This window comes from Ceratotherium simum, chromosome 2, assembly GCF_057802395.1.
Source record: "Ceratotherium simum simum isolate JZ-2026a chromosome 2, ASM5780239v1, whole genome shotgun sequence".
Lineage (NCBI taxonomy): Eukaryota > Metazoa > Chordata > Mammalia > Perissodactyla > Rhinocerotidae > Ceratotherium > Ceratotherium simum.
This window is the reverse complement of record NC_141901.1, coordinates 58438055-58459629: the sequence shown is the minus strand read 5'-3', so window position 1 is coordinate 58459629 and position 21575 is coordinate 58438055. Positions and strand designations below refer to the sequence as shown.

The 21575-nt window shown below is 35.9% G+C and overlaps 2 protein-coding genes across 3 annotated transcripts in view; one reads left to right on the top strand and one right to left on the bottom strand.

Moving 5' to 3' along the window:
• The window catches only part of STXBP3 (syntaxin binding protein 3), a 56615-nt gene extending 42227 nt beyond the window's left edge, over positions 1-14388 (top strand). Inside the window, exons 12-19 of the mRNA XM_004420746.3 lie at positions 1007-1072; positions 1874-1954; positions 2857-2995; positions 3524-3630; positions 4119-4211; positions 6159-6244; positions 12678-12826; positions 13645-14388. Coding sequence (XP_004420803.1) covers positions 1007-1072; positions 1874-1954; positions 2857-2995; positions 3524-3630; positions 4119-4211; positions 6159-6244; positions 12678-12826; positions 13645-13739 — 816 coding nt within the window. The 3' untranslated portion in view covers positions 13740-14388. The remainder of the gene's footprint in view (positions 1-1006; positions 1073-1873; positions 1955-2856; positions 2996-3523; positions 3631-4118; positions 4212-6158; positions 6245-12677; positions 12827-13644) is intronic.
• Positions 14389-19654: 5266 nt separating this feature from the next.
• The window catches only part of AKNAD1 (AKNA domain containing 1), a 33871-nt gene continuing 31950 nt past the window's right edge, over positions 19655-21575 (bottom strand). The window contains exons 12-13 of one of the 2 annotated variants that reach the window (XM_087419901.1): positions 20722-20851; positions 19655-19970 (exon numbers count right to left, since the gene is read on the bottom strand). In XM_087419901.1, the coding sequence (XP_087276027.1) occupies positions 19839-19970; positions 20722-20851 (262 nt within the window). In that variant the 3' untranslated portion in view covers positions 19655-19838. The remainder of the gene's footprint in view (positions 19971-20721; positions 20852-21575) is intronic. The other variant, XM_087419908.1, reaches the window with a different exon arrangement.

Sequence of the window (21575 nt, the reverse complement as noted above, 5' to 3'; positions counted from 1 at the left end):
TGAAGTCCTTGAATGCTAATTACAACATCTGGATCATCTTGGGTCTACTTTTATTGACTATTTTATCACTCAAGTATCAATCACTTTTTCCTATTTTACATGTCCAGTAATATTTATTTTATGTTAGAAATTTTGGATGATACATTGCAGAGGCTCTAGATGATATTCTCTCTGCAAAGAGTATTGAGTTTTGTTCTGGTAGGCAGCTAATTTGCTGATGAATAACCTTGGTTCTGTTGAGATTTCATGTCAGACTTTGTTATGGCAAGTATTATTTCACTTTTGCACTTAGTCCAAAAACACAGTCCTAGGACTGAATGTCTGAGTGTTCACTTAGGACTCGTGGTCTACTTTGTCTGAATCAGAGAATGCCAGTATTTTCTTAGCACTAAGACCCTTCTGAAATCTCTGTCCAGCATTTAGCCACCCAGCAGTTGTTCTCTGCTAGGCCTTTAAGAGTTATGCCCTGTACATGTACAGCTTAGTATTTGGCAAGGAATCTGGAGGCAGCCCTTCTATATATCTTTGGGTTATGTTGTGACTGACTTTTTTCTCTCTGGTACTCTGCCCCCAGACCCTACCTCAGCAGCCCCAAACTCTGATCTTTTTCCTCTGCCCAGAGAGACTGTTGCTTTCTACTTGAACTGTACTTCCTTTCACTGTGTTTTGGGAGATGTCCCAGGGAAAAGCCAGAGTGAGTGCAGGGATCACCTTCTGTGCTTCCCTTTGCTCAAGTATCTTAGCTGTGGGCTACTTTTTTTTATCCATTCCTGAAAGCTGTTGTCTTATTTAGTTTGTCTTATTTTATTTTTGTTTATGGATGAATAGTAATTTTGATATCAGCTGCTTTATCGTGGCTGAAACTGGAAACCTCTTGAATTTTTTTTTTTTTGAATTTGCCAGATATTTAGTAAATTAACAAATATTTAAAACTACAGGATTTTAAAGATGTTATGTAGAATAACTGAATCGTAAGTTTGCTTTAAAGATGTTTGATTTTTCCTAGATATCACTTAGTGCCCTTACCGAACTGATGAAAAAGATGCCGCATTTCCGTAAACAGATCACTAAGGTAAGCAGTATTGTGTATGAGATACCTTATCACTTTTACTTTATTAGTCCATCCAGTTCTGTAGTCAGATTTAGCAGTGGGTGTCATGGAATACTTGGTGTTAGTTGTCCTCTAAAACCTTACTCTAGGACTGAGAAATATCCCAAATATCTAAGCTTCTCAATAGTATTCTCTCTATACATAATCCATATTTATCCAAATCCATCTTAAACTTTTTTACGTATTTGTCCTGAACAAATATGTATTTAGTATTTATTAACAAATTTAGTATTTATCAACTTAATAAGAAAATTCAACATTGGATTGACCAGTGGTTGTTATTCTACTTGGTTCTTTAAATTAATAGTTATATATTAGTAGATTTAAGAGCAGTTAAGCTGTGTGGGCAGGTAAACTTTTTTTTGGTGTTCCCGTTCTTCTTATGAGTATTATCATAATAATCTTCACACATTTTTTTTTTTATCATATTGCTCCCTAATCAAGAATCAGTAATACAAATTTAAACTTTTTCTGCTGGACTTGAAAGACTTCACTATTTTTTTCTCACTTTATTTTTCATGACTTATAAACCCAACACAAATTCAACCCTTCCATTCTCTTTTTTGCTATTGGTTGTTTGCTATAGATCATGTTAATTCTTACTTTTTTTCCGTTTCTTGAGCTGTTTCCCTTGCTTTTACATGGTACCTCCTTTCCACCTAAGCCCATACTTTTCTGCACGCCCATCTCAAAAGTTTAATATTATCAGTTGCACAAAAAGAAATTAAAATGCTTTAATGATTGATTTCTTCTGTTTTTCAGCAAGTTGTCCATCTTAACTTAGCAGAAGATTGCATGAATAAGTTCAAACCTAATATAGAAAAGCTCTGCAAAACCGAACAGGTATGTGCAGAGTCAGAAATACCTATGTTCATCATAGATTTCTGGAATGATTTTGTAAGGTAAAACCTAACTTTTTGCTCAGTACAGTGCCCTGAATTACAGAATCTCTCTTAGAAGGGGACTCCACCTGGGCAGTATTTAATACATCATTCCCCACCAGCATTAACAAGTAGCATTAATAGTAGCATAGTAAGCAGTCCTTCCTAATCTGTGATTATGTATTTTTGGTTGAATGGGATGATTTAAGTGTTTGGAGCATGATTTCAGGGTAGTGTCATTGGCAGGCCTCTCTCAGTGGCTGCAGCATTTAATGTAGCATCCTGCAGAGCACCGCATAGGTACATCTAACTTGTTTTAAGAGGCTTCTTGTATAATGTCAAAACTGATTATATTGGTGCTGTCTAATAAAAATAGAATGCAAACCATATGTAATTTTAAATATTGTAGTCACATTAAAAAGGTAAAAAGCAACAAGTGTAATTTTAATAATATATTTGACTTAACCCAATACACCCCAAATATTATCATTTCAACATGTAATCAGTATAAAAAATTATTAATGAAATAGTTTACATTCTTTTTTTCACACCAAGTCTTCAAAAACTGGTATTTTAATTTATGGTGCATCTTAATTCAGACTAGCCACATTTCAAATGCTCAACAGCTGTGTGGCTCATGGCCACCATTTTAGATAGCACAGGTTTAGAGTAATGATTTTCTTCTCTGAATTATTTTTTGACTTTTTGCATTTTGTATAGTGAGTAGCTTACAGGTGATGCCCACATTTTCTTGTGAAATAGCATCAGTGTTCCATTAAAATTTGGCAAGATTTAATAATAGACATTTTTAACTGAAAATGAATTTGAATTTTAAACCACTGACTATATTTCATTTTCATTAAGGACTTGGCACTTGGAACTGATGTAGAAGGACAGAAGGTGAAAGATTCTATGCGAGTACTCCTTCCAGTTCTACTCAACAAAAATCATGATAATTATGATAAAATAAGAGCAATCCTACTTTATATCTTCAGTATTAATGGTAATGGAGATTTTATTTTCATGAATATATTAAAATACTCAGCTCTGAAAGCACTTTATAATAAGTGGTTTACTATTGATCATAAGAGAATCTTAGAAGATTCAATTAGCTGAAGTTAGTTAAGATAAATAAAAGGGGGCTGGCCCCGTGGCTTAGCGGTTAAGCGCGCGTGCTCCGCTGCTGGCGGCCCGGGTTCGGATCCCAGGCACGCACCAATGCACCGCTTCTCTGGCCATGCTCAGGCCGCGTCCCACATACAGCAACTAGAAGGATGTGCAGCTATGACATACAACTATCTACTGGGGCTTTGGGGGAAAAAATAAATAAAATTAAAAAAAAAAACCAACTTTGTTTAAAAAAAAAAGATAAATAAAAGGAAAAATAAGAAATTGGGAGAAGATTGAAGGATATACAATTTAAGTGTTTGCTTTTTATTTGAAAAAGTTTATTTATTGGTACTACCTAAAACCTAGAAATGATTGTGGTAGCAATTCTGTGACTGTGCATTCATATTTTTACTTATCTAAGGAACAACGGAAGAAAATTTGGACAGGTTGATCCAGAATGTAAAGATAGAAAATGAGAGTGACATGATTCGTAACTGGAGTTACCTTGGTGTTCCCATTGTCCCCCCAGTAAGAAATCTTACATTCTGTATATACTAATATATATGCATGTGTGGTGGTTTGCATTAAATATGTTTTCTTATATGGAAATGCATGTGGACAGTTTTCTTAATTTCACTCTATAAATTTGGTAAGTAAAAAATTAAAAATTTTGTTTTCTTTCCGTATATGAGTAATTTAGACAAATGTGAATTCATATCTTATGGCTTCTGTTGTAATTTGTATTTATGCTGTTTATGATTCATTTATAACAAATTTAAAGGACTCTATTTAGAATCTCACTCTTTCCCAAGTTTTATAGCATTTTGAGTAAACATATTTTCTTATACTGTTAAGAAAATACAAAATACTATTCAGTGAAGTTATGTGACCCCACCTATTCAGATTTTTTGAGTTTTAAGTCAAATAAACTTAGTTTGTGCTGTAAATTAAATATCTTCATTAAAAACTTAATAAGAGAATATCACTAAATAAAATTTTTCCTCTAATTATGTTAGTCTCAACAAAGCAAACCATTAAGAAAGGATCGATCTGCAGAAGAAACTTTTCAACTCTCTCGATGGACACCTTTTATCAAAGATATTCTGGAGGTAAAATTCCTTAAGTTTTACTTATACCTTAAGTGCCTTTCTGTAGAGTATTCTTTATCTTGTTATGTTTATCTGTCAGTCTAAGCATATCTATGGGTCAGGAATTTTCTGCAGTACTAGAAGAGTTCACAAAAAAGGCTGTATCTGGGGTCAAGGGAGGAGAGGAAATTCTGGAAGATTCTTCCCTTGAAAACTTCAAATAAACTCACACCACTGACTGCCTCAGGATAAATAAACTAAAAAAATAAGCACACACATGCTTTATGAAAAAAAGCTGCCATTGTTTTAAATAACTGTATGTAACAGAAGGATAAATAATTTATGTGAATGAAAATTCAACAAATAACATTTATACGTGACCACTATTAGAAAGTATTCGACTCCAATATTCTTGAAAATGTATTTGTTTTTAAAATGTAAACCTCACTGTAGGGCCGGCTCCGTGGCTTAGCGGTTAAGTGCACGCACTCTGATGCTGGTGGCCCGGGTTCGGATCCCGAGCGCGCCCGGAGGCACCACTTCTCCGTCCAGTGCGAGGCCGAGTCCCACGTACAGCAACTAGAAGGATGTGAACCTATGACATACAACTATCTACTGGGGCTTTGGGGGGAAAAAAATGAATAAATAAAATCTTTAAAAAAAAAAAACAAAAAAAAAACCTCACTGTAGTTTGCTGTCAGATCCAACAGAGGGTTGATGTCTTCCATACTGTTTGCTTTTAGAAAATAATACTCAATTATAGGAATTTGGAAAATGAGCTAATAAAAATTGCATTATGAACTCAATAAAATCATGTGATTCTTCAGTCGTAATCATATAGTTCCGTTTATTCTAGTTTTCCTTTGACTTAAAACCCCAATTTCTACTTTCCTTTGGGAACTAATTGTGTACAATTTATTACTATAATTTTTCTGTTTTGCTTGGCTAATTTTATGTCATTCACAGATGCTTAATCATAGATGAAAAATTTAAAGGATTTAGACTTTGTTTTCTGCAACATAAGATTTTTTTTTCCTTACCCATAACAAGGATGTAGAACTAAGTAGTTTTTCTTGGCTAGTATTTTTAAAATAAGAATTGACTTTCTCAGATCCCTTAACAAGAATCTGTATGTTAAATTCAGGAAATCCACTTTTGGTTCAGTAGCAATGTAAGGCCTTCAGAATTTCTCCTGAAACTTGGTTTCTTCACTGCTTGCAGTCTTATTGAAATTTCCTTGGACTACTGAGTACCTTGTGCCCATTCCTTGTGTCTACTTGTTAGTACCATTTGTAATACTGTGCTGTAAAGCAGTGGTCTCCAAACTTTTTTGATTGTGCACACTTAACCATAAAAAATGTGGACACCAGCCTATGGTGTATGACTATTTATAAACTATTTATTACTGTACTAATAAAACATAATCTGTGTATACAGTGTATCCATACACATAAGTGTATCATATAATGTAACCCTAAAAAAAGGAAAATTTAAAAAATAATGAAGTGAAAAGGAAAACCTTCCCTATTTCATTGGATTCTTTTGAGTACCTCTAGGCGAGGTGTGCACATCCTATTTTAGAGCCACTGCTATGAAGGGCAAGGCCTGGACTTTCTGGTAGCCTGAGAGGTATGTCAGGACTAGGATGGTATTTAGAAACTAACTCCTAGTACTCTAGAGATAAAGGTCCTGGTAAGGTGCCTGGAATCCTTACACTAGTGTGGGGACCCCCCAAATGAAGAAATAAAGGCATGCAATAAATATTGGTTTAATAAATAAGTAAATGATTGCATTAACTTTTGAAGTAAGATTTGTGAGTTTCAAAGAGAGGGCTAACCTTATTTTATTAAATATATATCCTTATGTTCCTTAATTGTAAATACAAGTTTTAAGTTTTATGCAAAACAAACAAAAGAATCCTGGAATTTACAACATTTTCTTGATGGTGTTAACTCTTTTCTTCCCTAGGATGCCATTGATAATAGATTAGATTCAAAAGAATGGCCATATTGTTCCAAGTGTCCAGCAGTGTGGAATGGATCAGGAGCTGTAAGGTAAAATCTATACATGAAAGTGAGTGAAATTTTCAGTGTGATATTGCAGACTAATAATTGAAAGGTACTCTTACATTGGCAACTCTCCTTGAGGCACATAGTCACTTAAGAGGCAGTTTTTCTTTAACTGTAACCTGTTTTAAATGAGTCCAGGTAAGCAATATGAAAACATATTTTATTATAAAAAATATTTTCATGAAACTAAAAAACAATTTTTCCCGTTTATCTCTTTTTTCTTCACATAGCAGAGGACATAATCCTTTTTGATAATTTTTTTTGTGGTGAAATATTTGAAACATTCAGAAAGCTATAGAGAATGTTCTAATACATACCCTGTACTCAGGGCCCAGCTTAAGAAATGAGTCATTATAAATACAATTCAAGCTTCCTGTATATCACTCTCTGATTTTATTATTCTCCCTTTCTTCCCCATCCTGAATTGGGTATTTATCGTTCACCTATATATCTTTATACATTTTCTACATATATTTGTATTCTAAACAATGTATATAGTCGTGTTTTGCAGTATTTTCTCCTAGTCTTTGGCTTTCAGCAGCTTAGCTATGATGTGTCTAGGTGGAGTTCTCTGTGTGTTTATTCTGTCTGGGGGTGTTGAGTTTCTTGGATCTATAAGTTAATGCTTTTCATCAAATTTGAGAAGTTTTCAGGCATTATTTCTTCAGAATTTTCTTCTGCCCATTTGTCTATCCCTCCTCTCCTTTTGAAACTCCCATTGCATATATGTTTGAAAGGTTTGACATTGTTTTCATGGGTTACTGAGGCTCTGTTTACTTTTATCTTTTTTCTTTCTGTTCTTCAGATATGGTGATGTCTATTGATCCATCTTCAAGTTCTCTGATTCTTTCTTCTGACATCTCAAATCTGTTGTTGAGCCCAGCAGTTGAGTGAATTTTTCATTTCAGTTATCATACTTTTCACATTTAGAATTTCAATTTGTTTTCTTTTTTTTTTAGTTTCCATTTCTCTTTTGAGATTCCCTATTGGTTAACTTATTATTAGCATAGTTTTCTTTAATTCTTTGATCATATTTATAATAGCTGCTTTGAAGTCTGCTAAATCCAACATCTGAGTCCACTCAGAGTCAGTTTCTATTGATTGCTTTTTTCCCATTGTGGGTCACACTTTGCTGTTTATTTGCAGATCTACTAATTTTTGGTTGAAAACTGGACCTTTTAGATAATGTAGCAACTCTGTTGTTTTTTGTTTTTGTAACTTGAGTGGACTTAAACTGTGGAGTTATTCTCCCTTGCAGTTTGTAGCCACTGATGTCATTGTTGAGGTTTTTAATTTTAATTTTTTCGCTTGGCTCCTCAGGGTTGCCCCTGTGTCTGTGTAGTTTGAGGTTGGCCAGTTACCTGGGCAGAGGTTGTGTTTAGATACCTCAAGCCTGTAAAGCTTCCATCTTCTGCTGATCAAGCTGAGTGTGGGTTAAGAAATGCGTTCCAAGTCACAGTCAGTTCTTGAGTCTCCTTTTCTTTTTTTTTTTTTTTTTCCATTTTTTCCCTGGGCTTTCTCAGGCTTTTCCCCAACATGCATAGTTTGGCAGTCAGCCAAGGATGTGTGGCAAGCTTGTCCTTGCCTTTCTTACTTCTAGAATTTCCCTGTTAAATTTCTGGCTAATTTGCCGCCCACCCCAAACTGGGACCAAAATGTTGGGCTCCCAAAACCGCAGGCCTTTCTGCTCTGAACCAGGTCCACCATTTTTAACCAGCAAAGCTGCAGGATTTTGCGCTCCCTTTGCCACCCTACCTTGAGTCAAGTCTTCCACCTCTGGCAGTAAAGCTTCAGGTTTTCACAACCAGCCTCAAGTCAATAAAGCTATAATTTCTGCCAACCGAGTTGGGGGAACAGTCGGGGTTGGGTGCAGCCTCAGGCTAGAAGGTGACATAGTCACCACCACTGTTCTTACCTGATAACGCTAGCATGTATTCAAGAGGAAATGCTTCTTAATTTGTTGTCTGCCTGTGGTTGATTTCCAGTTGACCTGAAATGGTTTTTTTTCCCCACAATTTCATCCAGGTTTATACTTGTTTTCTTAGAAGGGAATCTCCTGACCATCTTATTCCACAATGACCACAGTTCTCTCTGTAGTTTTGTTTTTAAACTTAATATGAATGGTGTCATCTCATGTGTGTCCTTCTGCAACATGGTTTTTTTGTTTCCCTCAATATTATGTTTGTGAAATTTGTCTCAGATTGATACATGTATAGATTTTCACTGCTGGTTGGTATATTCTTATAAGTATTACAGTTTATTCATATATTTTCCACGATAATTTACGCTGTGTCAAAACTGGTACCATTACAAACAATATTCAGTGAACATTCTTGTATGTTTACATGTATTTGAGTGTTTCTCTTCCACTGAGGACTTTTTCTTTTGTTTTATTTTTTCCTTTTCTCCTGGTTTGGAAGTTATATAGACTATTTGTATTTTTGTTGCAGTTATCCTTAGAATTTTAGTACATTTCTTTGACTTGACAAAGTCACAGATTAATTAGTATCTTTGCCCTCCTCTTGCACAATACACGAACCTTAGAACAACTTAATTCAAACCACACACCCCTTAAATGTTATCTTAATACTTTATTTTTGCTTACCTTATATCTTTTTTACTTCCCAAATTAATGATCAGCTTTATTATTTTTTTAATTGTATGTGCATATTAACCAATTATATTGCTTACCACTCCTTCTCACATCCCCTTTTCTGGGCTCAGATACCTTCTTTTCCAAAGTATGTCCTTTAGACGTTCCTTCAGTGTGGGTCTGTTGATGGTAGACTTCATGGTTTTGTCTGTCTGAAAATATCTTCATTTTGTCCTTGTTCTTACATGTTAGCTATGAATTTCTAGGTTCACAGTAATTTTCATTCAACACTTTGAGATTGTTGTTCTCCTGTTTGTTTCTGTTTTAGCTCTTGGGAGGGGGTGGGTATGGGGGTGGGGTGTTTTCTGTCGGTTTTATCATACTTTTTATAGGTAATTTGCCTTTTCTCTCTGGTTGCTTGTTGTCTTTGATGTTCTGTGTGTTCCATAAGCTGTGTCTGCCTGAGGATTTATTTTTATTTCTTTCCTTGGGAGTCAGTGTGTTTCCTGAATTTGAGGTTATGTTTTCATAAATGCTTCAAATATTGCCACTTTTGCGGTTTTGCTTTTGTTGAAACATCTCCTTCTTTCTTCATGTTATGTAATCTCTTAAGTTTCAACATTTCTCTTGTGTTTCATTCTGGAAATTTTTCTTCAGATTTAGTTTTCAGTTTTAGTTTTCTCTTAAATTTGTGTCTAATCTGCTGAGTAAACTATTTTTTTTTTTCTATGTTCAGTGACTTTGTTTTTTCCATTTTAGAAGTTCTGCTTGTTTCTTTTTCAAATATGCTTGGACTTCTTCATTATTTCTTATTTTGTCATGCTTTCTGTCCTACTTTATTATCATTTATCATTTTAAACATACTTAGTTTTAGTCTGTTTTTACTAATTTTAGTATCTGACAGTCAGTTCTAATTCTGCTGCTTTTTATTTCTGTGGACACTTATGGTTGCATATTTCTTCACGTGTTTCATATAATTTTGGATTCAGAGCTTATTTCAGTAGCCAGGATTGAGAGTGGGTGCCTTCGGAGAGATTTAGCATTTGCTTCTGCCAGGATAAGAGACTTTTTCTTTTATGTGTTAATTTCTCAGTTGGGATTCCCCCGACTGCGAAGATAGTGTAAATTAGAACTCTCATGGGAAAGGCCTATGTTGGAATTATTGGGAAAAGTTTCTTTGTCATCTCCCCTTGCTTTTGAGGGTGTCCTAACCTTATCCAGACTCCCAGTCCCTAACTTGCACAGTACCTAATGCTCTGTCTCCTTTCTTCATTAAACAGGTAAACACCCAAGCCCCATGTTTGCTCAGATTAGACTAACACATCACAAGGCGGACCAAGCCTCGACTCAGTTTACTACCCTAGTTTTAAGCTTCCTTTTTACTGCTGGCTCTTGGAGATTTCTCTTACTTGTTTACTTTCAGCTGTGCTTTTAAAAAGATGTTTGCTCTTATTTTAACTAATGCTTCTAGGAGGTTTCCTGACTGAGATTTTCATGATCTAGGGATTTAGTCTTATTTTTGTATCTCTCAGAGTCTAAAACGCTAGCACAGTGTCTTACATGTGTATGTGAAAAAAATTAAGTATAATCCCATTGTCCTAAAATTGCTATTCAGAGGTTTAAAAATGGTTAGAATCACATAGTTTTGAGTAATATCTCCTTTTCTTTTGCTTTCTTACTCTATTTCACTGTCTTTTGAAAGTTTTTAAACCAAATTTGCACTTTTAGTATGTCCTTGATTTATTTGTATGGGAACCAAGAATGTATCTTGTTCCTGTTTTATCTTTCAAAGCCAGCTACTAATTCTCTTTACTTTTCCTGTTGTTTACTACCTCATCATTCATTGAGATGGTAGATGAAAATTATCATCCCAAAGGCTAGACTAAGAACAATATTAACAGTTTACTGTGGGATCCTTCATTGCAGTCTTCAAGGTCATCTAGAACATGGTTTCCAAAGTGGGTAACAAGGTGATCTATTGGGTAATTATTTTTACCTAAAAAAGGCAGAAATTAAGCTTTATTAATATAACTAATACACATATATAATTTATAAACTAAAGATGTACACAAATGTTTATTTTTAAAGACTTGTTTACTCTTCAAATAAAAGCTAAAAATTTTTACCAGTGGGGTATGGGAACAAGAAAAAGTGATTCCTGTGATCTAGAGCAGTGCTATCCGATAGAACTCTCTTGCAGTGATGGAATGTCCTATATCTGAACTGTCCAACAGCCACATGTAGCTTTTGAGCACTTGATATGTGTCTAGTGTAACTGAGGAACTGAATTTTTAATGTTATTTAATTTTAATTAATTTAAATTTAAATCGCCTTGTAGCTGGTGGCTACTGTATTGGACAGTGCAGGTCTAGAGCAATCTGGGGGAGGAAATGGTAGAAATAATGGCTACTATTTATTGAATGCTTTCCTGGTACTAGAGTCCGTACTTAGTGTATTCTGTACATTATTTCATTTAATCCTGAAAACGCTTGAGGTTTAGAGAGAGGTTAAGCAACTTGCTGAAACTCATACTGAATTAGAAAGAAGCAGAATCAGAGTTGAAACACAATAACAATAAAACAAACTAGAAAGAGGGAAATTATAGTAAAGATAAAAAGGTGAAATTAATGCAATAGAAAATGAAAAAAGTAAAAATGATAAATAAATTTCCCCTCCCAGAAAAAGAGTTGAAACCCAGGTGAAACTTTTTTTTTTTTAACAACTTTATTGAGGTATAATTGACTTAATAACATTGACTGTGTTTAAGGTATACAACTTGATGTTTTGATACATATATGTTGTGAAATGATCACCACAAGCTAAGTAATATATCTGTCACCTCCACAGTTACCATTTTCTTTCTTTCTTTTTGTGTAAGATGACTTAATTTAAGATCTACTCTCTTAGCAAATTTCAAGTATAAATACAGTTTTGTTAACTATAGTCACCGTGCTATACATTAGATCTCCAGAACTTATTCATCTTGTGTAACTGAAACTTTGCCCTTTTACCAATATCACCTTATTTCTTCCTCCCCTCAGCCCCTGGCAACCAACATTCTATTCTCTGCTTCTATGCGTTTGAGCATTTTAGATTCCACATATAAGTGAGATCGTGCAGTGTTTGTCTTTCTGAGTCTGACTTATTTCACTTAGCGTAATGTCCTCCAAGTTCATTAATGTTGTTGCAAATGGCAGAATTTCCTTCTTTTTTAAGGCTGCACAATATTCCATTGTATATATACACTACATTTTCTTTATCCATCTGTCTGTCGAGGGACGTTTAGGTTGTTTCCCTGTCTTGGCCATTGTGAATAACGCTGTGGTGAACATGGGGGTGCAGATGCACGTTCAGTATCTCCTACCATCACACTTCACTGAGCTCCAGCGAGAGATGTCGCTCTACCGCGCCAGCTCCAGATCAGGACCTGCAGCCCCTCCCGTGTCTTTAAAATTCTGTTGTTTTAGTGCCACTCCCCTCTCCCCTTTTTGTTTAACTTCAAGAAATTATAGACTTTTCAAGTATATTATTTCTTCATATGAAATAAATAAGAGCAGGTGTTAGCTTTGTTTTATAGGTAAACATACTGAGCTAGATTATGAGTGATTTGTCCCAACTATCTATCAAATGAAAACTACATGTGATGTGGGGCTGGCTGTCCTGCCTAATCTTGGTGCTCTGGTCATACCATAGTGAAGTCTTTTCCTTAGAAATCACTGTAATTGGAGCCAATGTGAGTTTCCTGAAGTTAGGCTTTTTAAAAAGTCCACAAGCAGTATGGCTTTGGAAATTTTTTTAACATGTTTGTGTTTTTTCATTTTTTAGTGCTCGCCAGAAACCCAGAGCTAATTATTTAGAGGACCGAAAAAATGGGTCAAAGCTGATTGTTTTTGTAATTGGAGGAATTACATACTCTGAAATGCGTTGTGCTTATGAAGTTTCTCAGGCACATAAATCTTGTGAAGTTATTATTGGTAAGACTTTTTTTTCCTCTCTTCTGTTTTTTTAAACTCTAAATGCAAAAATATATGTGTAAAACTTGTATTTTACATTTAGGACTAAATTGGTAAATGCAAAAATACTTTTTAATCATAGTATGTTTTATCTGATGTCCTAGAGTTTTTTCCTGGCTGACGTTTTTGATAATTTTATTTTTAAATATTCTGATTGTAAGGGAATGAGCTTCAAAATGTTATATTCTTTAAATATTATTAAATGTGTCCTTTAAAATATTATGTTCTATACTTTTCTTGCTCTCATTAAATGATTTTTGAGAAATAAATACATTTTTACTGCAGAAATATTTTGAACTTTTTTGTGGATGTGGAGCTGACGTTGGCAGGGCCTGCATGGAATTTAGTTTTAAGAATGTCAGTGAAAGCCACTGATGCGTAACCTCTCCTGACCGTGGAGGTGCAGCACCTGTGCAGAAAGCCTGGCTCTGCAGCTTCACCTGCTGGATGGTTCTCTGTGATGGGACAGTGACTCTCGCTGTTCTGTCATGAGGACAGAGTAACCTCTAATTTTGCTCTTCAGTGTATCAGGATATAGCAGAAAGGAGACAAAGCACGAGGAGTGGGCAGTGTTTCTGAAGGGTTACTGAGCATGCTCAGTGAAGAGGAAGGACTGAAATATTGTAGTATAGGCACATTTCAGGAAGGTGTCCTATAGAAATTTTGTTAAATTGCCCCAAGCTACTGCACTTTGCATATTTAAGGACAGGACAATATAGTCAGCCAATGAAAGTCGATGTAACTGCTGGCCTCTGAAAATTTATCTTTTCCCCTACCAGGTTCTACGCATATTTTAACACCCAAAAAGCTGTTGGATGATATAAAGATGCTGAATAAATCCAAGGATAAAGTCTCCTTTATGAAGGATGAATAGCTTTTTTTTTTTTGGAAATTCTTATTAATATGTTCAACTAAAATAGATCAAGATAATGTTGCTATCATGTAATTTAACCAATGTAAATATTTTATGGAATAATGACTTTTCAAATGTATTTCTTAAGGGACTGTTTATGATTATGTATCATTGATTTGCCATTTTTAATAATTTAAATATTGTTGCTGCTTTGTAGATGATGAGAAGAAATGTTAAAATGCTTTCTAAAAGGAAATTTTTTCACCTTTGGAACAGAATATATTAGAGTTGTGGGTAATTTTTCACAGCCACCTATGTACATACTAATTACTTATTAGATACTTTATCTGTCTTATGCTGAAGTATAGTTTTTTGGAAAAGAATGATTTTAAATGAAAAGGTTGTAAAAGTAAACACTGTAAATGTATATGTATGATAGAATGATTTCCTATAAGTGCAGTTTTTCTTTCAACTGAAATTCCTAATTTCTTTTATGTGTAAAATAATTCAGTCATTAATAGAAATAGAATGATTTCACAATGTATACTGTCTTGCTGGATACTTCTAAAGAACTCAACTTTATATAATTTTGAAATCATGTATGTTTAAATTAGAAAACTAAAAATAATCACGAACATTCTAAGAGAAAATAAATATATAGTTATAAAAATTATCTCTTTTTTTTATGGGGGAGGAGGGAGAAGTTGGAAAGTTTAAAAGTTCTGAATCAGAGAGTTACAAAGAAGAAAAAGAATGCACCATAGTCTTCCCACCAAGATAACCCCTGTTGACTTAAAAAAATAATAGTATAAGGTTGGATAATACAAGGATATGTCTGTAATATGTTACACAAAGGGAACGTGTTACACACGCAAAGCACGTTTGAAGCATGTGTTACACAAAGGGAACATCTTCATTTCAAATCTCTCCTTTTCCCTGGCCTCATAGTCTTCTGTGATGCACCATAATTTTATGTATCACTCGTCTTCAGAGTTTTGCTGTTAAAAATAATGCTGCATTGTTTGGGTACATACCTTTGCAGACTTACACAAATATTTCTGTAATATAAATTTCTAGCAGTGACATTGCTGGTCAGAGTACTTGTGCGTTTAAAATACTAATAATGGACATCACAATTTTAAATTTTATGTAGATCACTTTTCATCAGTTTTCCTTTCAGGCTTCTGAATTTTATGTTGTACTTAGAAATACCTTTTGCACCCAAGATTATAAATTGGCCCATTGTTTCTTGTAGAACATTTTGATAGGTTCATTTTATTTTTTACCGGTAACTCTTTCATCCATCTGGAATTGATTTTAGTGTGAGAATGTATGCTAGATATTGTCTCTTAGCACTTGGCATTATGTCCCATACCTCCCCCTCTCATACCACAGCGATGAAAGGCTAAAAATGAAGTTTTGAAGACTCAAAGGTAAGTAGAGTTCTAAACAGGTTAGATTCTGCCATTTGGTAGAATTTGCATTTGGTAAAGATTTGGAAGGTAGAAAGGAGGCAGAGGCCGTCCACCGTGGCTGTGCCAGTGGACAAGCTCCTGCCGAGAGGAGGTGTTTGTAGCAATCAGACTCCACGTGTTACTGTCTGTCACCTGCTTCGTGGCTATGAGGTCGTGCTGATGTCAGTGGCAACACTAGCTTCCTGTTCCCGGGATCGCAGATGGTGATATGACCTTGAGTCTAAAAGCACGGTGGCCCCCAGTTTCTGTCCCTACAGCCTTTTCCATTATTTTTAAGGCCCTAATTCTCTGTATAAATCCATTTCTGCTTGAATCTAAGAGGAGTTTCTGTTCCTACAGTGAACCCTGACTGATACAGTATTTAACAGGGATCCAGCTTCTTTCTAAATAGCCAGATATCATACCAGGTTTTATTGGGTAATCCCTCTTTCCCCAACTAATCTTAAATGCTACCTTTATAGTAGTAGACTAAATTTATATTTGTATTTTGGTCTATTTCTGGATTCTGTTTTATTGACCTACGGTTTGTATTTCCTTTTCCCTATTTTAATTCATGGTGTGTTTTAATATGTGATGGATGTAATCTCCACCCACACCTAAATTACTATTATTTTTCAGAGATTTTCTGGCTGTTACATTTTGCTAAATGAATTTTAGTGTCATTTGTTAATACCAAAAGTTACTTTGGTATTTTCATTAGGTTTGCAGTAAATTTATAGGTTAATTTAGGAAAAATTGACATCTTGTAATGTTGAAACTTGATATGCAGGAATATGGAATGTCTTTTCAATCACCTAAATCTTGATGACCTTGAGAATCTTCATTTTCTTCATATAGGTCCTGCGTATTGCCATAATGTCTTTCGTAGTTCTATGTGATTTGGCTCTTCTCTTCTTTTCAAACAGATTTTTTATATACATAAAAATTACTGTTTTTGATATATTAACTTCATAACTTGCTATTTTACTAAGTAATGCTAATAAAATAATAACACACAAATGCTTACTTAGTGCTTTATATGTGCCAGGCACCATTTTTAAGTGCTTATATTACCCCATTGAATTCTGTGAGGATAGGTACTATTATTATTATCTCCATTTTAAAGCTGAGCAAATTAAGCACAAAGAGGTTATGTAATTTAACCTGGTTGTGTATGTGGAGAGGAAAGGCTTGACGTTAATAAACAGCCCTCTTTGCATGTTGAGCATGAGAACAGTACATTGCCAGTGAGAGGGTTAATTTTTGGTGTCTGCATTTTATCAGAGATTTTGTATGCCTTGGTAACTATCTGCCCAGGGTTAGTACATGTGTGGAACAGAGATTTAGACTAATCCAATGCCCTGTGGCAAATGGAACTAAGAGTGTGATGACAGCAAACATTGGTCCGGTCATTCAGTCACTTACCACCTCAGTGATCACTTTGCCCTATCACACTGATAGGGGATCCTTTAAGGCCTACATTTCACATATATTTCAGGCTTATAATTGGACAGACCCTTTGTTTCCTAAATCTCTTACTGAATTTGAAGACATAAGAGATCATCTCACATAAATTCCTAGTATAAGCTAATTCCCCCCTCAGGATTAGCAATTATAGATTCTGATATCAAGACCCTGAAAAAGGGCCGGCCCCGTGGCTTAGCGGTTAAGTGCGTGCGCTCCGCTGCCGGCGGCCCGGGTTCGGATCCCGGGTGCGCACCGAGGCACCACTCCTCCAGCCATGCTGAGGCCGCGTCCCACATACAGCAACTAGAAGGATGTGCAGCTATGACAGACAACTATGTACTGGGGCTTTGGGGGAAAAATAAATAAATAAAATCTTAAAAAAAAAAAAAAAAAAAGACCCTGAAAAAGACTTTTTTTGTTGTCGAAACTAACCATTTATTCACTATCTCTGAGGCACAGTTTTTCTTCCTGTTGAAATGTGCTTGGTTTATAAAATATAGTGGATTCACATTCTTGAGCCATATTCACAAAAAATAAATATATCAGCAGTTCACACAAAAATTCTTGGATTTGAGCCCAAAAGGCCCAGATCCTGGCAGTTTATTTTGTAAGATGTGACGCCTCCATAACTCAGTTCTGCTATAGGTGTTTGTACCTTTTGTGAATCCCATCAGGATGCAGGCAGATTTCTTTTAAAATCAAAGGAGCAAGAAATGTATTCTCCCACAGTAAAATTTCTACTATCAAAACAACATTTTGGGTATTAAATATAAATAAATATATATTCATATTTAGTATGAATTAGGTCTATTTTAAGTAACTCATTAACAATAAAATTACAATAGAAAGGAATGATGAAAAGATGATGAGTTTTCATTAGTATAACAGTTAACTAAAGTGGATGGCTAGAACTTTCTGTTAAAGAGGTGAAAGCATTCTGCAAACAGTCTCATCCCATCCTGCTGTCTTGCTCCTGGCAGCCCCAAACAGCCAGAGCACACCCGCACACTGAAGAAGCACAGAGAGGCCTCTGCGCTGTGGAAACTGCCAGGTGTGTCTGCAGTACCACTGCCCGCAGCATTGCTGAGCCCCTTGACTCAGCATTAAAGATGGGACTCCTTGTATTTAGCAAGCTCATTTTTCTGGGTTATTACTGCGGCAGAATTAGAAGAGAGGTCTATCAGAATTGACACAACGAACTGACTGGGGGAGGAGACAGCCAAGGCTACAGAATCAGTAAATTTAAAATTATCCTGTAAATCAGAGCCTAGCACTTTCCAAAACTCCTTGGGACATTGCCCTGTTTCTGTTCCTTGGATTAAGCATGTTGCAGTGATGGTCATAATGATCCTCAATCATCAAGGAAATGTAAAATTACATTTAATAAAGCAGCAGTGGGCCATATTTTAAGTCAAAAAATGATTACAATAGCAAGTTTGTATAAAGGTTAATTTGAGGGATTAGGAACATTCATATATGGCAGTGTTTTCTAATCCCTGGGTTCCACGGATTTGCTTCAGGAGCCCATGAACTTTTAAAAATTATGTGCGGAATGGTACATGTTCATATATCCCTCTTCCATGGGAGGGTGGAGCATGGGGGAGGGAGACCCCAGAGCTTTCATCAGATTCTCAAAGAGGGTTGAACCCAAAAGAGGGTTAAGAACTAATGAGTCATATAAGAACACTCTAACCAAGCCGGGGAGTGTGTAATTTTAACCTTGAGGACACGATAGTGATGCTTAGCACAAAAGAGGATTTCAACTTGTGATTAAATTTAGGTATCTAGAAGCCTCTTAGCACATACACAGTGTAAGCTCCTTTTTTTCTCTTAAAGTACCACTACTGGTCTTCACTATCTTCCTTACAATAAGTGCCACAGCTTAAAGTAAATTTAGCCACAAAGTCAGAGGTATCTTGAAGCTGGTCTCTGCTTTATCTCTTCCAAGACACCCTAAACCAATTTCCAAGCCCCCAAGTTAAAAATAGCCCATTCTCCAGCGAGCTAGGCGAACAGCAGCTGCCTTGGTCACCACAAAAATCTTCAAAGTGGGAATAGATTCAACTCTCCTTACCACTGGGCAAAGCTCTGGGGGTTGGGAAACCATTTGTTGATTGTTTGAAGTGAATGGAGGCCTCAGGAAAGAGGGAACAAGCCAATGATCTGCTGCTCTGTCATTAGGAGGTTATAAATCAGTCTGAAGCAAAGTAAAATCTTGTTCTGGCATCCTACGTGAAATGCTATAAATTTATTTACTCCCTGGTACGCAGTTTTAATGAATTGTGTTCACTTTTTTCTCAAATTTCATTAATCTAGGACTATTGTTTTTGCATATTTCTGACTTCAAGAGATCTTTAAACAAATAATTTATAAGAATATCATAAGAATTTCATACAGTACAGAAAGTAAATGAAAAGTAACGATCCTCCATTCCCCGCAAAACCAGTTCCATTTCCTAGCAGTCCACTGAATATTTTTGTGTATCTTTCCAGAAAATATGTATGCCCTTTGAAAAACATACACAGGTGTCACCACGCTGTATATATTATTAGGCATCTTGCTTTTTTTCACTATCTTGCAGATAATCCACTCATTCTTTTCAGTGGCTGCAGAATATTAATCATCTGACTGTCGTTATTTATGAATCGTCACATGGGGAATTAGATTAGTTCCTCTTGGGGGCTGTTCCCATCAGTGCTCCAATGGCCATCCTCGTACACATTCCATGGCCTATTGTGTGAGTTACCTATAAAGTAAATTGTTAGTAGTGGAATTGCTCCTCAATTTAGAATTTGTAGAATTTGATAAATATTATCAAGCTGCCTTCCAACAAGGTGGTACCAATTTATACTTCCACCAACAGTGAATGAGAGTACCTGTCTCCCCATCCTCACTGACACCGGGTTTTTTAGACTTTAGTTTTTACCACACTAATAGGTAAAATTATATTTTATTGTTTTGATTTCTTTTATTATGAGTTAGGAATAACAGATTTATTTTAAAATAATTGTTGATTTTGATTTTAAGAATCAGAGGTCCATTTTTTTCATTTAAGCCCTTTGTGTCCTCCATATCTTATAGTTTTGGTGTTTTCTCTGGAAAGTCATCTTCCTAAATTGTGTAATAAGTAAAATACTTTTTTGGAGAAAGTCAAGTTTTCTTTGCATTTTTTTTTAATCCTTAATTGCCTTAGGTCGAACTAGTATTTCAGTTGATTCCTCCATCTCTGTATTTTGGCAAGATCTGCTGCAATAGTTCTAATCATTTGATCAGTAGTTTCTTTCAAAATGGTTGCTGTCCTTAGGGCATGATCCAAAGATGAGTTTAAAATCTACAGAGGAAAAGTCCACACACTTAGTTACATAAATTTACTACTCTTTCTGTTAATTGGGTTCTTCATTGTTAAACATTGCAAGGTGGGATTTTTGGAGCGTTCTATTTTCCACCCAGTCTATTTCTGTTTTTGAGAGTGGGTTTCCTAGGAAACCAGTCTGAGATGGAATATATTTTTTAGGGCAAGGGACAGAAAAAAGACCAACACGTGACTGATGAGCATGAATCAGAGGGTGAGGTCAGCAGCCTGCTGGCCTGTGTCCGTGCTGCAGAGAAAGAAGGAAAGCTCTTGGGGGGCTGTTGAAAGGGATTTAGGGGCCATAAGCACTGAGAGGGCACCCGGGGATACAGCAAATACATTGGAAAGTGGCCTGGGATTAGAGTTAGCTGATCGGAAAACAAGAAACTGCTGGCAGCTCTAACCCCAGTGTCACTGGAATGGATTTGTGAGCGGCTGGGGAAGGTCTCCAGTGCCTTCATGCCTGGGCCAGGGGGATCCTGTAGCTGAGCCACCACCCACAAAACACTTTGTCCAGGAAATTTCCCTTGGAACCGATTTAGGAATAATACCAAGCACATGGCTGCTCTGGTTGTGGGTCTTTATGTTAGTGCTGAGCACAAATTGTTTTTAGCAGAGCATTTTCTGATGCCCTCATACTGAAATAATTTAAAAGCCATCACTTTTGTGATCATCAAGACCAAACTTACAAGCTGCAAGGATTCCAGAATGTTTTTGTCTAGGTCCTCACCTCAGATTCCATTTCTTCAATACTGCTAAAGTTGCTTGAGGATTTGCTGCCAGAAATCCTGCAGGAGTGGAAATGGGGCGAGGGTGTAGCAAGGTCTGAACTGTAGGTCCTGGAAGGCTTAAGATTTTTTCTGGAAGGCAAAAGCACATCATTGATACTTGTATAAAGCGCCACCCTCAGTTCTGTGGTTCAGTACTGGCCGTGTGTGTGTGTGTGTGTGTCTGTGTGTGTGTGTCAGGGGTGAGGAGTTCATGCATCATCCTCTGCCATTTGTAGCTCTCATAGTCCCATTGTGGCTGACAATACCTGAGCTTCAGAAAAAGGTTATTCCCATGACCATGAAGGGCATTTCCTCCTGGAATCTGTCTCCTTGGCATAGAAAGAGGCGAGACTCCAAAGAGATTTTTACTCAGTTTTCATTCTTTTGGGGCCAACCTTCTACCTGCATATTTATAAAACACACAAATCTAACAATTGCAGACAGTTTGAGTTCATTCTAGCACCAGTGAGGTTATATAGCAAGGAGCCAGCAGCAGTAGAAAAATAAAAACAGCACCTCTTTAAGTAAACAGGCTCCCCTGGAAGGAAGGAAGAAGAGAAGGTGGAAAAATTGAAAAGACATTCTAGAAGATGGTGTACGACTGTAAACAAGAATGTTATCTAGAACAAATTCTTTCACACTTTCTGTTTTTTCTAGAACAAATTCTTTCACACTTTTCAAGAAACATACTATATCAAGACAGCAGAATAAGATAAAAAGAGAAATTCTAATTTTTGGAAACAAATTAGGATTTTTAATAAAACACTATAACTATGACTCTATCTCTTAGTGATGGTCTGGCTGAATGAGGGGT